Raw genomic sequence first — 17,091 nt, 5'->3', positions numbered from 1 at the left:
GCTCTCTCTCTCTCTTATCCGATCCACAATCCTGCGAACCTACGCACCGTGTCCCCCCGGTGCTCTCACTCACTTACAACACGGTCCACAATCCGGCGGACCTACACACCGTGTCCCCCCAGTGCTCTCTCTCACTTACAACACGGTCCACAATCCGGCGGACCTACACACCGTGTCCCCTCGGTGCTCTCATTAACGCCGCGTACCAACGACGATCACTTTCCTATGAACACCTATGGAAGAAATCTCTTATTGTCTACTCAGGATAATACTACAATAATATAAGTTAGTACGACTTTCCAAATTGAAATATGTACCTTCTGCTCTTGGCATCAAACGTTCCCTCTCTCCCTCATTGCTCAGTCACTTCTTACCTGATCGGTATTCTCATCCGTTCATGCAAACAATGTCTGACTAGAAGACCAGGTTACCCCGATTGAACAAGAATACAAGGCACATGTCGGTTCACTAACAACTGGGGTATTTTTATTACAATGATTATAAACACAATACTATACGATAGCATATATTCTGCAAAGAAAAGTGAAAGGTTAGAATGTGCACACTATAGGGGAAAGGGCGGAGGTCACCTTATTAACGTGAAGTCGGGGTTCGGCAATCATCTAGGTTCCCTTCTCGTCTGTGTCTTAGCTCGTCTCGGAATCACGCCTTAGCAGTCACGAGTACACGTCTGCACCGCTATGCTCGATCTCCTCTGCTTCCCTCCAAGTCACTGGAACCTCTCTCCTTATTAGCTGCTGTCTCTCTCTGTCTCTGATCGCTCTGCGCTACTTCTCCTTCTCTTTCAGTCTTTCTCAGAGAGTCTCAGTTTCATGATCTTTCTCCGACTTCAAAATGGCGACTGTCTGCCTGGAAATAATTAATGGCATAGATGCTAACGGCTAGCTGCCGCCTACGGACTGACTGACTCACTGCCTAACACTTTCGCTAATATGGAAGCCTGTCCCTTCATGGAAAGTTACGGCCAGTAACCTGCCGCCCACCAAATTCTTGTACCTCCCCGTACCAAGGACACGTTCCCAGCCGGCCGGCCTGAAGTTGTGTCTTCGGAGTGGAGAAAAATACAGTCTTTCGATAAGGGCCAGCCTGAGCCGGTTCGCTCAAAGCGAACAACACTTCGAAACTAAAACATTACACTTGACCTAGAAAGCCTCTCAAGCTGCCGGGCAGAAAGCAAGATGGAGTCTCTCCCGTTTGAAGCCTACAAGGCCCGAAATAAGCATAACTCCATAGAAGGTATACTAACACTCTTGCAAAAGGACGGATCATCACTAATACTAATGAATCTATCCCCTAACTTAAGTTTATAGGCCCTGATCTAAGGAAAAGGGTACGAAAATGCACTACTGTGCCTTATGGATAAGTCCTGTTTATAGTTCTAATCCCTGTACTAAAAGGGTAATAGGCTGGAGTCATCTTCCATCATTCTCCCTCCAAAGAGGGCCGAAAAAGTCGGTCAGAACAGCCGGAGCACCCATTTCAGTTAAAATGACCCAAAGCTTGTCCCTCTGGACCAGGTCAAAAGCCGACCGAAGGTCCACAAATATCAAATACAGACTGCCGCCCCCCAGAGTAACAGTCTTCCAATAGACCAGCTGGAGTCTATAAAGCTGGTCTATCGTCGACACCCCGCCCTGAATCCAGCCTGCAGAGATGATAGGACATTGTTATCGTCCATCCAGCTCTGCAACCTGGTCAGAAGGACTCTAGAAAAAAGCTTCTGGAGGACGTCGATCAGACTTATCGGTCGGTAGTTGGCCGGGTCCAGGGGAGAAGCTTTCTTGTGTATGGGAATAATTTTGGCGCCCAACCAAGTCAGAGGGATAGCCATGCCCTGCGTGATGGCTTTAAAAAAAGTGCAGATATAGGGTGCCCATACCCAGTCCTCTGTCCGATATAGATCCCCAGGAATTTTGTCCAGCCACGGGGCCTTTCCAGGTATCGAACTCCTCATTGCAGCTTTAATTTCCAAGATCGTAAAAGGATAGCCATCGTAGGCACTACCCATCATGGGGGCTGTATCAGGAATTCTTATTGTGGCCACACAGGGAGGCGCCAGGGCCTCCGCGGAGCTTAGTGCATAAAGAGGCTTAAAATGAGCAAGCCACACCTCCTTGCTAAGGCTAGGGACAATGGCAGACACACCAGAGGCCGAGCCACCACGGACCAAGTTCCAAAATATCCTAAAGTCCCGGACCTCAAGAGCTTCTCTAATTTTCTCCCAATTGTCAGCTTCCCATTCAGCCTTGGCCGCACAGATTAGTCTTTTATAGGCAAGCTGAGCGTTTCTAACGGTCAGCTGAGTGCCGTGCTTCACCTCCTTGATCAGGGTGGATTTGGCCTCCCTACAGCTTTGATTAAACCAGTTGGGTTGCTTAGGTGCCCTCCCCTTGCCACAGTGGGTTATTACAAAGAAGTCAGCCAAATTATCAAATAGCGAGGTATGGGTGTCCTGCAGAGCCAAAAAATAAGAAGGCTCGAGGTCACATCCCCCAAGCTTGCTAACCGCATCAAGTGCCCCTGCTACGAGGTTATAAATCTCCGCTACCCTGTCCGGGGCTTGGGCAACCTTCTCCCACCTGACTCGCCTACCACCCGAGGTCTGGATGAGATTAGGAGCAGGTAAGGACCCAGCTTCTTGTGATAATGAGTAGTTCCCCAGGGGGTTCACTAATACAAGTGAAAGTAGATTGTGGTCGCTATCCACCCTGGGTACTACAGTAAACTCCTTGAGACGTGCCCAGAAGCCCACGTCTACGAGGATATAATCAATGGTCGTGCTTTTCCCCGGCCTATTATAAGTGCAAGCAGCAGGTACATCGGGGGAAAGTCTACCATTGCAGGCCCTTAGGGAGAAAGTAACGACCAGCTTGTTAATGGCAAGTGCCAGCGGCGTCGGTTGCTTTGCAGCATACATAGTGCACTCCGGAATAGAGCAAGCCTCATCCTCTTCTAAGGTAACGGGAGGGATCCCGGTTAATGGCTTGAAACAACAGTTAAAATCTGCCCCAATAATGATGTGATGGGAGGGGGAAAGGAAGATAAAAGCACCTCCAGGGCCTCCAGGGTAGCTAGGGCCTTCTGGATGGGGGCAGGGCGCAGATAGATATTTAGCACCGCCAGGACCAGCCCCTCACCAAATGTGAGTGTGATGCACAGGATGTCTAGGCTTTTGGTATCAATTACCTTAACTATGCACCCCAGGTGCACCACCACCCACGTGCACAGCCCTCCCGAAGGTCTTCCCCTTGGTCCCTGGGATGCCGCTTCATAATATGATGCAAAGCCTACCCTAGCAGGAGCAGTCAGTAGCCAGGTCTCTTGAAGGAGACAGATGTCGAAAGTGTCCACCAGCTCCCCCCAGTCTGGATTTTGTAGCTTTTTCCCCAGCCCTGCCACATTCCAGGACCCAATCTTTGATGAGAGGGCCACTACTAACTCTGGTGCTGAAGCGGTAGAGTTTGCGGATCCAGAGGAAATAGAAGTTTGACAGGAGGGGGACTCTATAACCCTATGCGCTCCTCCGGCCACCCGGCTATCCTCAGGAGTGAGTGTCAGAGTCGGAGCTCCCTGAGTTGGCGATAGTCAGTCCAGACTGCTCAGGGCCCTAAAGCGATTGCCCACAGGGATATTAAATTGAGGGGCACAGTTACCATGGGGTAAAAGGGGTTGGTGTTCGTGCTGAGCCAACCCCTGGTTTGTGCTATAGAAGTAGCTCAGGTGGCGGGTATTAACCAGACCCGGTGTGGCCTGGTCACTTCTCCCTAGAATTTGTTTAACTGCGGCTGGGTCCCTAAAATTGACGAGGTTGCAGTCCCCCTCAATATCTTTAGGTCTAGTTCCTAGCCAGATGACCCTGCGTACAAACACAATCTCCCCCTGACCCTGACCCATCAATGGTCGGTGCCTATTTAGCCAATGAATGACCCTGTTTTTTAGTGATGAGTATGGTTCCCCTTGGGCATTGTCTAACGGTGGGACACCTGTAAGCACCACCACCAAGGGTGCTGCTTCTGGGGGTAGCTGAGGGCAGGGAGGGGTTTTTACTTGGCTAGGTTCTTGAGGTTTGGTAGGGAGGGAGGGTTGACTGCTACCAGTGGTGCATTGATGCCTAATAGAAACCTGAGGGCAAGGAGGGGCGCCAGTCGACCTACCCGGCGCCACAGTTGGTAACTTGGTGCGTCTCGATGAACCAATGTTAGCAAGGTTTTTGGTGGATTTCATAGCTACGCCCTGTGCCTGAGAGTTTAGGGAAGTGGCCAGCTGGATACTGTGTCCCTGACTAGTATCTGAGACGGGTGCCTTACCAAAACCGGGGCCAACACTCGCATCCGAGCTCCCTGGGGTACTAAGGGCCTGTGCTTTCCCCAACCCCTTGTTATTAATTAGAGTCGCTAGCCGATCTATCCTAGAGGACAGTATCTTAAAGTGCGAGGTTATCAGCTGCTCCATATGGGTCTGAAGGTCTATGATCAGGTGGGTAGCCCAAAGTAGTGGCCCAGGGATAGATTAAGATAAACCAGGGTCCGACAGCAGGGCAGCCGTTGTAGGAACTACTGTGGCGGCCTTTCTGCGATCCGATTTCTGAGTCCTGGATATCTTAGTCTGCCTGGTAACTTTCCTCGTCACAGGGTTAGGTTCTAGCAACTCGTCAATGATAGGGATGCTAACAACTGGAACCTTCTGCGCGCAGGGTAGTTCTGCAAAGGACATAAGAATCAAGGTACTTTCAAAGGGATTTAATGTGGCCTCGGGCAAATCACATTCTACCTGTTTGGGTATAAGCGCTGGGGTATAAGCGCCGGGGTTAACGAAAGGCGCCTCTCGGTATTCTCTATGGCAGTAGAGACGACGCCTATCATTTTTTGGAACATTTTGTCTATCGCTGTGAGGGTAGGAAGGGGTTGGGTGGATGCAGCTAGATGCCTTGTCCCAGGGCGTGAGGAGGTACTATTATTAGTTTTCCCCATATTGGTCCTGATTAATTAGGTGCAAAGGGACAAAGGGGAAACTCAACAATGCTAAAAATAAGTGCACGTTGCATCGGTCAAGGTAAAAGATAATAACACATACAGTCCCTAGCCGTTAAACATTGGCCAATAGGGACAAGCTATGACTAAGATTGGGATGCTAAAATACACCTATAGCATTAAAAGGACACAAAAGAAAAAAACAAAAGAAACCAGTACAGCAGTTCGGGGTGGGTAATTTACAGGAGAGTGGGGCTGGTGGATTAGGAGTCAGGGGTATGGCCCAGCCCTGCCACGTCCAGCCCCGGACGGCCCGCCCTTTGCCCGGGCTTAGTCCCGGGGTGATCCCGCGTCGCGGGGATGACAAGGGTTTAAGTCCGCCTCCGGGCGGTAGTTGCACGGAGCTGGAGGCGCTGGAAAGTCTGGGGGCTGTGATCCCCCACCTCCACTCGGCAGCCGCGGGATTGAAGTAGTGGCGGGAGGGTGGACCTGCAAGCCCATTTTACAAAATGCCCAGTCCGGTGAACTGCCGAGGTGAGGTGCTCTCAGCAACAGAATACTTCAAAGTTAATGTTACTGTTCGTGGTAGCTGCAGCGCTACAGTGTATCAGTGTGGCAGTGAAGAGCGTTTTCTAGGAAGGATTACTCACGAGCACAGAAGTCGACAATCCACTCTGCTAGTACCCCCCAGTTTTCCTTCTTTCCTTCTTTCCAGCGCTCGGTAGATTTTTTAAAACAACTCTCCCAATCCACAGGAGGATTTAAGCCCAAAAGCCATGTTTCCCGCACTGCCACAACATTTCTTTATGTTGCAAACGCCGCCGCTATTCAACCACCGGCTCCAAGCGGCCAGCGTCTACCATCCGCCATCCCATGCAGCGTCAGCCAAGTGCAGCCCCGTCCCCGGGGGAGGAGCGGAGTCAACCAGCCCGCCGAACGGTCAACAGAAGAGGTGCTCGGTTCATCTATGCAATGGGTTAACTCCATCACAGGCGAGGGGGGGGGACAAATGACAGGTACTCCAACTAGCCGCAATATACATAAATCGCACTCCCCCGCTCTCCGCTACCAACGTTAGGGAGGTCCGAGCGGAGCAGCTCACACGCGCATCTGAGGTGCATAAAGTTTTCAAGATCACTTCATCACCAAGCTGCTGGGGAAAGTGGTTTATTCAGTGTGCCACCAAAAGGAAAGGGACTTGTCTCTAGTAGCAGAGGATGTTTGATTTGCAACCAAAAACCCTGGTAGAGAAATACAGATTCTTTGAGGAAAAGTATTTTCCAGAGTTGAGTGATGGTTGAGGAGATTGGCATGCAGTACCATTTTAGTGGACAAGTGGAGCTTGGATTCCACTAAGGCGTGGACCGCCCGTCAGTGTAGTTGTCCAACAATAGGGCGGACATGAGCTCATTGTTTGGTACAGACTCAGTCCTGGCGAAACTTTATTTATGCCAAAGTAATCTTGTGCAGTTGACAGAATTTTGCGATATGCTTGGTACACAAATGCCCACCATTACTCCACGTCCCATAGTTGAGATTTTGTTAGGGTAAAATTCCTTTTGCGGGAGCACAGGAACAAAGGCCAGGAGAGAAAGTAGTGTATTATTCCCCTTTTACGTAAACATGCTTTTAGACAGTGTTTTTCAGCTTTATATTTTACTCAAATATTGGCAGATCTATGTATGTAATACTATTGCCTCTTTTCTCTGGGCATTTTTAAAACGTCGCCGAGGTTTTTAGCCATTGCAACTGTGGTTAGGGCAGAGTTTCTTCTTTTTAATCTTTGTTATTATATCAAGATCTTAAAGGCTGGCTTATAATGACACTTTTCAGGGGAGTTGTGGGGCATAGATTATCTTTTTAAGTCCCGTCTTTACCTAAGCATTTTTATTTAGATTTAGATGATCCAGAAGGAAGGAATAAATGTAGATTGTTTTGGGATTCTCAACTATTATTATTTGAAGTAATGGATTTTATCTGCATCTTAGTATTGAACATAGTACAAATATGACTGGTATTTTCGAAATACTTTCCTAGTTTCAAAACAGTTATCTGTATTTATTGTACTTTTATGCGTTTTAATGAATGCGAATAGAGTTTGTATGACCGACTGACAGACACCATTAAGCCAAGTCACATAATGGAGATTTCGTTAGGGTAAAATTCCTTTTGCAGGAGCACATGAACAACGTGAACAAGCATAATGTAAGGTGCATGCATCATGGCGGATTTTGTACAATTTATGTTAGTGTGAAATGCTTCCTTGCTTCTAAAACGGACGTTAAGTTGCATTTTGGGCTAAAATAAATTGTGCAAAATGCAGGGCAGCATTTTGCATAATAACGCATAACTGAATGTACGTTTTTGGGCACTTTGTATAATTTCCAAAAAGGAATCTATGCAAGCTTTGCTGTGGCCTAGTTGATACGATAATCCTTACAACAATGTTTTGCTGTTTTTAGGCGTTTTGTTCTTCTTAGGATACCTATAAAAAGGGTTATGCACTATGACTATTGCTTGAGCATCGTTTGTAAGAGATGGCGTTTCTTCAAAATGTCTCACATGGTTGTGGCTAGGGTTTTCGTTATTTATCTGCGCCTTAATTGATAAAGACCTCAAAAAATAGACCTGTGTGTTTACTTTTTATAGGCTCAATAGGTGCAATTTAAGTTAAACATCTTGTGTTATGTGTAATGGTTTTTAAGAGTATGTAAAAGACTAGTGAAGGGCAGATATTATTTTGAGCTATTCAAACTCATTTCCTTTCCACCGAAAGCATTGTTCAGTGGACTATGATGCCGTTTTATACGTGCCTCCAGACTAGCTTCGATAAATTGAAAAAAGACTTGGTGGCACCAGCTCAACAGAGGAAACAAATCCCATTCTGGTGTACTGTGCTGTAGATAGGGTGGAGGAAAAACGTTGCAAAGCAGCTGCACTGGTGCTGCCCCTGAAGGACTCGTATGTGATGCAGCCGTAAATAGGCAAGTGACTCTGCCGATAGGAGTGATTGAAATGAAATAGTGGTAGAGCTAGAAACCCGTGCCACTATATGAGAACACTGCAGAAAGGCATGTGGTCCAAGGGCTTAGCGTGTTTATTGCCTTGGACAGTTTCTCAGAGACCTACTTTGAGCAAGAGAATTTCTTCGACAACTTGGGAGTGCCTTCTCTGCTTCTCCTTTTAGCCAGCATATACGTATTTCCAACAGGAGATTGCTGTGCACCACAGGTCTTTTGTCCAACTGGAATATGCAGCATAAATATTCTTTATGGGAAACCTTAAATCTGCCTCTCTCAAAAAATGGTGCGGACTCAGTGATATGTGAATGAGAGAATGGATCACAGTCCTGGCTATTCAGCATGCAACATCACCAAAAAGCATGTTCCGCTGTATAAGGGAGCTGCAGACCTCTTGAAACACAAAGCAGTCATCATGCTGTGATGCTACAATTGGACAAAACTCTGTTCTATGTATGCAATCGAACAAATATATAAATAAATAAATACACTTTTGGGTCAAAAGGCATGGGGTGAAACTTCTCTCAGAAACCAGGTAAGATGAAATATATTAAGAGCCACGTCATATCCTTCATTTGTTCTAACTTTTTGAAATTCCACATCAGAAACTATTAGGTGGAAAATTAGAGGGATCCTTAGCTCCTGGATCATTCTGTGGTTTGAAATTTCTTCCAGCACTACTGCATATTCTATATCATAGTGATAATAAATCGTCTGTGCTATGCTGTCCTTGTTCAGGTTACCTGTAAAGCATTTGCCGCTGTGGTAGTCTCTTGATGGTTTAAATGATCTCCCACACACAAAGCAAAATTAGGCAAGCGTAATTAGTACTCAGAGAAAAGTTAAGTTCCCAGTAATCGCTTAAAGTCAAATGATTTTTAGTGTATATATAGAGTAGGAGCCGATTCCCACGTGACACCAAGGAGCTACATTTCACAGTTGCCTGCTTTGCCAGTAAAGCCTGTGTTTCCTTCAGAAAGATCCTCAATGTAAAGAAGCATAGAGTGGAAGCATAATTGGGGAATGGGCTGCCCTGTCATCATTCCGTGGGCAGCAATCAACCAGCATCGTACGTTCTCCATTTATTTATATAAAAAAAGATGTTTGTGATTCAGTAATCATGAAGGCAGGTGCAAAAATCATGATCGAGATCATCCTTCCATCTTCAGTCTTTCCTGTATCTTCAATCATTGTTACAAATGCAATCTAGTTAATATTTGCAAACATTCACATTCATTTATAAAAATTATAAAGAGCATTGATTACCATAGGTCTGCATCTCTTCATAGTGCAGCGTCTGCATCCGTAAATCTCCAATTGTTCCTAATAGTCAGGACCTTGGTAAAAGTTTCAATGACGAATGGCTCCTCTAGGCTACTTGGTGGGGAGACCAATTCAGGATCTCCCCTATCCAATTTCACACCAAGAGTCTCCCTGTGAATCAATAAATCTGCCGTTTGGTGGTCCCCAAAACTCAGCCAAAACTGAGAAGTGCAGGGAATCTCAAGAACCAAAGACAACATGGTGAGGATGTACAGCTCCATGGTCAGGCAGGAACAATTGTCCTGTTAGAATGTTTATGCCCTGTTCATGGATGCTTTGTAGTCAGTTAGGGACTTCCGTTCACTCTTTATGGATCTGCAATGCAGTGCTGGCATCTACTAGGTTTGCCTTGTACTTCTGTGAAGAAACACCCTCCCCACCTTTTTCTGAAGTGAACCTAGCTTTTGTACAGATTGTACGAAGGCGGCCTAGGATAAGGAAGGAAGAGTTACAAGGATTTAGAAAGACCAAGAGAAGAACTTCATGTGGAAAATTCAGTGTTTTTGAAAGGGAAAGTTGATTGGGTCACCTCAAAAGGTGTACGGAAATAGCGTCTGGAAGTGGCACCTGTCAGCTGAATATCAGTTAGTCAGGATGTGATTATTGTTGGTTGCCAGTTACAGGCCAAGAGGCAGACCTCAAGGTATGGATGTTTGTTCTATTTACAAATGGTGATAAAGTCTAAAAAAAATCTCAACCCCCAGCAGCAATGGTAAAATGTCCCCGTTTGCCCTAGAGAAGAGTGGAACTTGTACGTATCTGTATTTTGATATATCTTTTGTACCCAGGAGGCTACTATTCATAGTGGGCCAACATTTCAATTGCTGCTCTTGTGCCTTTTAAGGGCATCATAAAACATTGGATCTTATCTTTACTCAAGGAGAATCGTCCACAAAATGCAGCTTCAGATCGTCCAGGAACAAATAAGCAGGTTGAGCACTTCAAGGTGACCTCAAATAGATATGATTAGTTAGGTTTTTTTCTGACTATGTCAGAGCAGTGGCTCGAAATAGAGGGACAAAATATCTGATGAAAGTACCTACCTTTGTATTATGTGTTCCTATTTAATGCTTATGGCACTTTTTGCAGCTGGAACCGTGAAGGTTTTGTGCAGGCGCTGGCCATGAGGTTTGCCATTGAGGAAATCAACAACTCATCGATTTTTCTCCCTGGAAGGCATTTGGGTTATGAGATTTATGACACCTGCATGCAGCCCAGAGTCATGATGCATAACGCCATGCTGTTCATCACCAAGAGCCGTACCCAAGATATTTCAGCCAGCTGCAACCTCACAGCGTACAGTACCCGGATCTGGGCAGTAATTGGGCCGGGCTCCTCTGAGGTCGCCATGCCAACAGTGAAACTGCTCAGCACCTTCCTCATTCCACAGGTTAGAGATTTGATGAATTTTGCTCTTGCCTGTAAGAGCAAAATAACGTAATATTTTTAAAAAACATTTATTAAGAGGGTGTGTTTAGAAGGATTCATTTTGAATTCTGGAGAATCTCAGGATAGTGTGGCTTGTAGCTAAATATGGGTTGAAACTACTGTTGCCCAATTGCAAATGGTTTCCAATTGAACCAATGTTGTTTTATGTGTGTTTAGCTGGAACATTCTTAGTGTATATCTAGAAATAACAAGTTTGCTGCCACCCAGAACAAATAGAAACAATTGTTAACTAATGAAATGTTTTTTTGAGGGCAATTTACATTTTTCCTACAATTCATATGGCAATTGTTAGACTTCATGGCTTACTTTCTCTGCCCAGGAGACCCCAAAGAGGGGACACTGTATAAGAGAAAAGAAAAAATATATACCTCTGCTACCCCAGTTATTCTCTATTTTCTCCCATGAGGTACAAGTCATTTTATTTTTAATTTATTAGAGTACCACATTTTTGGAAGTATGCTTAGTGAGCGTGGCATAAGGTGTTTTTGCAACTTTCTCCTTTATTCTTTATTCCTGATTAAAGTATTATTTTACTCTTCCCTCTTCAAACAGAAAGTAGGGATGCCATTTGACACACTTTAATGCATTGGGTGGCTCGGTACATGGTCCTTACCCACTTGAAGATTGACCAAGACATCTCATCCAAACAGGTGATATCATCACTTAAAAATTAATGTCCTGCACCCCAGGTAGTGACAACACAGGTTGTAAGACAGACCCACAGTCCTTGCGCCAATGGCTTAACCACCAGCTGGAAGCCACTCTGCTGGAAGTAACATGAGCAGTTTCAACAAAGCTCCCACCCAAGCACTAACAAGTCAGAAAGTGAGATAGGCAATTGAATTACGAACCCACGCTGAATTCTGCAAGATCCAGAGGTCAAGTGTTAGCAGTGTTCAGCCAAGAATTAATTCAGGCTGCCCCCACATATCCTTTTCATGTTAGATGAGGTTCTAACCAAGCTAACCTTGACTAAAAAACATACTCCTGGAAGTGACATTGGTACTTTCCCTAGAAGTCCTGCTTGGCAATTTTATACGTATATTACATTTTTGCAATTTGCATAGTGAAAATTTGCCATTGGTCTGGCGTTGTAGGGCTTTCAATAGTCTTGTGGTGACTTGCCACTAGGTTCCAAAAGTTTCCACCTAATTTCAGAGTCCAATTTGGCATGTGGTGACATTTTGCAGGTTTTTTGTTCCTGTTTATATATTGGCTAATGTCCTTGTTTTTTGAGCACCAGGTAAATCATTTGGTATATGAGTGCTGATGGCTGACTGAATCACCTGCTATTTAAGCTTACTCTGGGTCAGTAGAGATGTCAGTTACTGGTCTATGGAGGTTTGTGTGCACCATTTCTTGGTGGAAAGTGCAATTGAGGTACTGGGAAGGCCAATAGCATGGTATTGCTGGACTTTGTAGGATGACAGGAGCTAATCGTGATGTATTCTGTTGGGTTTTAATGTGTGTCATGATGGTAGCTGCCGTTTTGAGTTTGATGATTTCCAGTTACATAGAGAGTGGAAGCTTTTTTAGATTTATGAGGGGTGATCACTCCAATGTGTTCTTTTATTTTTCGTGTCTGGTGTGTATCAATGAAAGTGTTGTGAGCAAGTGAAAGCTGGGTATAAGGAACACGTGTATTGTGTTGGGTGCGTAAATAAGGTTCCTTTCAGTTTGCTTTATTGGGAATATAGTCATAACTAACTATAAGTGTATCTGACAATGTTTTATCCCCAACCTGAATTATTCTTGACCGTCAGAGTCATTAAATCTTGGAAAGGAGTATTACAGAAGGTGATGTTGGTAATGGCTGTGATCTTGATGGATGTATTACATTCACACACAAAAAACGTGTCTCGCACCCTCACAACATTTCGTTGAGACAAGCATGCCCAGAATTGCTTTGCCACACACATGTGGATTGACTGGATTTAACCCAGAAGTAGCCTGGCCACCTGTCACATTTGTGTTTGATAAATGGTATTCCTTTCTTTCCCTCTTTCCTACCTTCCATAGATCCTTATTTCTTGACATCTTCAGTGCAGCTCGAGGGACAGATTTACTTCTAGGCACAAGAGACTAGCATGGAATCAGCCCACCAGTGTCTCTGGTACAAACTTTATGCTAAGATCACCAGATATGCCCTAATAGTGCAGTCTTCCTCAAAATTATTATTTTTATGTTATCAGTCTAAGTACGATGATACCTGCAATTCACAGCTGTAAAGCATGTTACCAAAAAGATCAGGTGCACATTTGAGATCCTTGATGAGGTGTGGCAGTTAGTCTAGTCCTAGTATATTCATGAAAACTTATGAAGACATATTTTGTTTTTCAGATCAGCTATGCAATCACTTCTGACAAGTTCAGTGATAAAAGCATCTTCCAGTCATTTCTACGGACAGTGCCGAGCGACAAGGGTCAGGTGCGAGGGATGATTGAGCTGGTTGCTCACTTCCATTGGAACTGGGTGGCCACACTAGCCAGCGATGATGAGTACGGAAGGGCGGCTCAAAGTCAACTGTCCAACCTTGCTTTGCAAAGTGGGATCTGCATTGCACATGAGGGCTTGGTGCCAACTTACATCACTGCTGCAGAGACTGCTGCAAATATCAGAGACATTCTAAGGCAAATTGACCAGAAAAATGTCAATGTGATAATCGTTTTTGTCTCAGCCACTATGTCTGTGACACTCTTCCAGGAGGTTATACAGATGAACATTACCAAGGTGTGGATTGCCAGTTCTGCATGGGTGCTTTCTGACATTGTTCTGTCCCTTTCTGGAATAGAGAAAATTGGACCAGTGATTGGCTTCTCACACAGAGGGGGCATTGTGCCCGGATTCCATGAATACCTGGCTAGGGTTTTCTCTGAAATGGGACAAAGAGATATTACTCTCTCTTCTGTGAGTTCTACCTCCTCAGTGCACTCGTCTATTAATGAATATAAAGATGACACCATGCACAACTTTTCTGCTGCAGGTGTGTCCTGGAAACGTTTGGCTCAGCCTGCATACAGTGTCTACACTGCAGTGCACAGTGCAGCTCGCGCCCTGCATGATATTCTCAACTGCAGCACAGAAGAATGCAGCGAGATGGAGTCCAGCATCTTCCCCTGGCAAGTATGTTATAAGGCCTTCATTGTGCACATTGAAATGTATGTACAGGTTGTGGTTCTATTTTGTAGACATGCTCTACCACCCATGTCAATGGATACCCCCAAATTAACTATGTGTCTGTATGCTCACATTAGTTCTAGGTCTACAGAAATCGCTCAGTGGCTTTGGAAAGATTATCATTATTGATGGTAAAACCACATCCATTTTACCTTTTTGGTACTTAATGCTATAGACAACATACATCCCCTACAAACATCAAAAACAGAAGTGTCCAGTTTAGATCCAAAGGACCAAACACAGACCAAGTTTTTAGGATATTATCAATAGATGAGATTACATGCATACTATACATGTAATGAACTTTTGCTGGGAAGCCCTGATTTTCACATCCCATAAACTTCCTCTCACCCACCTAAGAATATATAAATTTTTTTTAAAGAACAGCTGTACCAATGTGGAAGATGTTATGTTATGTTATGTTATCATTTTGGTAGAGCGCAACAGCTGCCCCAGCAAAGAGGCGTCCCGGCGCTAAGGAACCACAGACACTATACTGAGGAAGAGAGGAGTGGGATAGACAGGAGTCCTAAGGAGAGGGGAACAGGTGGGTCTTGATGGCCTTCCGGAAAGTAGACAAGTTTTCCAAAGAACGGATGTTCAGTGGAAGAGCGTTCCAGAGCTTGGCTCCCAAAACCCCAAAGGAGCGACCACCTGTGCGGCAAATGTACGGGGTATAATCAATAGATGCTGGCCTAATGGGCGCAGGTTGCGCCGAGGCACATACGGTGTAAGGAGTGGACGCAGAAGTTCTGGGCATCCGGATTTGAGGATTTTGAATGTCGTGATGAGGGTTTTGAACTGGATTCGGGATTCGATGGGTAACCAGTGCAACTTTCGGATAGTGGCTCTAAGGAACCACAGACACTATACTGAGGAAGAGAGGAGTGGGATAGACAGGAGTCCTAAGGAGAGGGGAACAGGTGGGCCTTGATGGCCTTCCGGAAAGTAGACAAGTTTTCCAAAGAACGGATGTTCAGTGGAAGAGCGTTCCAGAGCTTGGCTCCCAAAACCCTAAAGGAGCGACCACCCGTGCGGCAAATGTACGGGGTACAATCAATAGATGCTGGCCTAATGGGCGCAGGTTGCGCCGAGGCACATACGCTGTAAGGAGTGGACGCAGAAGTTCTGGGCATCCGGATTTGAGGATTTTGAATGTCGTGATGAGGGTTTTGAACTGGATTCGGGATTCGATGGGTAACCAGTGCAACTTTCGGATAGTGGCTCTGACCGAGCATCTGCGGGGAAGACCAACCAAGGCTCTTGCCGCAGAGTTCTGCACGCGTTGCAGTCGCGCTATCTCCCCTTTATTGGCGCCCAGAAGTAAAACATTGGCGTAGTCCAAGCGGGAGAGAATTGTGGCTTGGACGATGAGTTGGCGAACCTTAGAGTAAAAAAAAACGAGTATAGGGCTGAGACTCCTCAGCAGGCCCACACAAGTAGCTGCCACTTTTTTGTGTGGGTCTGAAAGCTGAGTGAGGAGTCCATCCAAACGCCTAGGTTTTTGACCAAGGATTTAGGTAGTTGATGATTGATGGTAGTTTGTGTAGTTTGGTCCAGGGTTGTGGAGGGCTTTTAGGCGTGGGTCAGGAGCTTGAACTGACATCTCTTCTGGACATGGAGCCAGTGGAGGTCTTTCAGGTGATGGGTGATGTGTATCCTCTTCGGCAGATTGAAGATGAGTCTGACTGCTGCGTCCTGGGATTGTCTGGAGTCTGTGTATGAGTTTGGTGGTGGTGCCGGCATAGAGTATGTTGCCGTAGTCGAGCCAGCTGGTGATGAGGACTGCATGACTGTTTTCCTTGTGCTGATGGGAAGCCATCTGAAACTTTTGCAGAGCATGCAGACTGTGTGGCAGCAGGATGATATTTCATGGAGAGTTCACTGTCCAGTATGATGCCGAGGTTGCAGGCGTGGTATGTCGGTGTGGGGGTAAATCCGAGCTCCGCTGGCCACCAGGAGCCGTTCCAAAGGGTACTGTGTCTGCCGAAGATCAGAACTTCCATTTTGTCAGTGCTGAGTTTAAGGCAGCTGTCTTTCATCCATGTTGTGACTTTCTTCATGCCGTTATGAAAGTTGACCTTTGTCAAGGTGGGGTTGGATGAGAGTGAGAGGATGAGCTGACTATCATTGGCATTGGAGATGATGTTGATTTTGTTCGATCTGGCGATGTGTGCAAGTTATGCTGTGTAGATGTTCAAGAGGGTAGGGCTGAGTGATGAGTCTTGGGGATTCTGCAGATGGTGTGCTTGGTTTGCGAGATGAAGGGAGGTAGGTGGACAATTTGGGTGCGTCCCACAAGGAAGGATGCCATCCATCTGAGTGCATCATCTGTGAATCAAATCTGGCGTAGTTGATCGATGAGTGTGTGGTGGGAGATGGTGTCAAAAGTTGCAGAGAGATCAAGGAGGATGAGGGTGACGGATTCTCCTCTGTCGACTCGCCTGACTGTTACATGTTCATCAAGAACATGGGTCTAAAAAGCAAAGGTGGTGTCAGCGAGTAAAAAAACAAGCAGTAAAGTAAAAAGTGGGGATGTTCATTAGATTAGGAGTGGGTGAATGTTTTAGCGATGCCCACGTTTTTGGCGTGCTTGGAAAACTTTTCTTCTGTTCAGCATACGGATTTAAGAATGCTGCAGACTTTGCCCGAGATAGAGCCAAAACCCACCCTGCTCTGTGCACTTGGCACCGTGTTATGGAATCGATGCACTGTACCTGTTTGCGCTACCTTTAAACAGGTGCGCTGGGCGCACCAGCAATGGTGCACCTTATTGTAAATAATGCACACAAGTGTCTGCGACCCCCTTTGTAATTCCACAGAACGTCTGAGGCACAAAAGTAAGGCTTACACGCCTGCTGAGCTCCAGGGCACTGTATGTAATATGACTTCTGATCTCCTGGTAAAGAGTGTGGGGTGTTATAAACTGTACGCAGTTGAGGGTTCAGGACAGGCCATAATAGCAGGTTGCATGTTTCTAAAACATTTGAGGACATTACAAATTCTCGCACTACTTCGTTAGATGTACTTTAATGAATAGATCATCATAAACTTCACTAATATAGAAGTGTAGCGGATTCAAGGAGGAGTGACAGTGACTTAGGTTTGTTGTAGTATTATCTTCATAGAGT

The 17,091-nt window shown here is 45.6% G+C and overlaps 1 protein-coding gene across 1 annotated transcript in view; it reads left to right on the top strand.

Annotated features, from left to right (window-relative positions):
* Nucleotides 1-17,091, top strand: part of LOC147710768 (taste receptor type 1 member 3-like) — a 199,569-nt gene that overhangs the window by 57,934 nt on the left and 124,544 nt on the right. The window contains exons 2-3 of the mRNA XM_086920052.1: nucleotides 10,424-10,724; nucleotides 13,124-13,906. Of these exons, the coding sequence (XP_086776178.1) occupies nucleotides 10,424-10,724; nucleotides 13,124-13,906 (1,084 nt within the window). The remainder of the gene's footprint in view (nucleotides 1-10,423; nucleotides 10,725-13,123; nucleotides 13,907-17,091) is intronic.

Source organism: Lissotriton vulgaris, chromosome 5, assembly GCF_964263255.1.
Source record: "Lissotriton vulgaris chromosome 5, aLisVul1.2, whole genome shotgun sequence".
Taxonomy (NCBI): domain Eukaryota; kingdom Metazoa; phylum Chordata; class Amphibia; order Caudata; family Salamandridae; genus Lissotriton; species Lissotriton vulgaris.
This window is presented reverse-complemented; position numbering and strand designations above follow the sequence as displayed.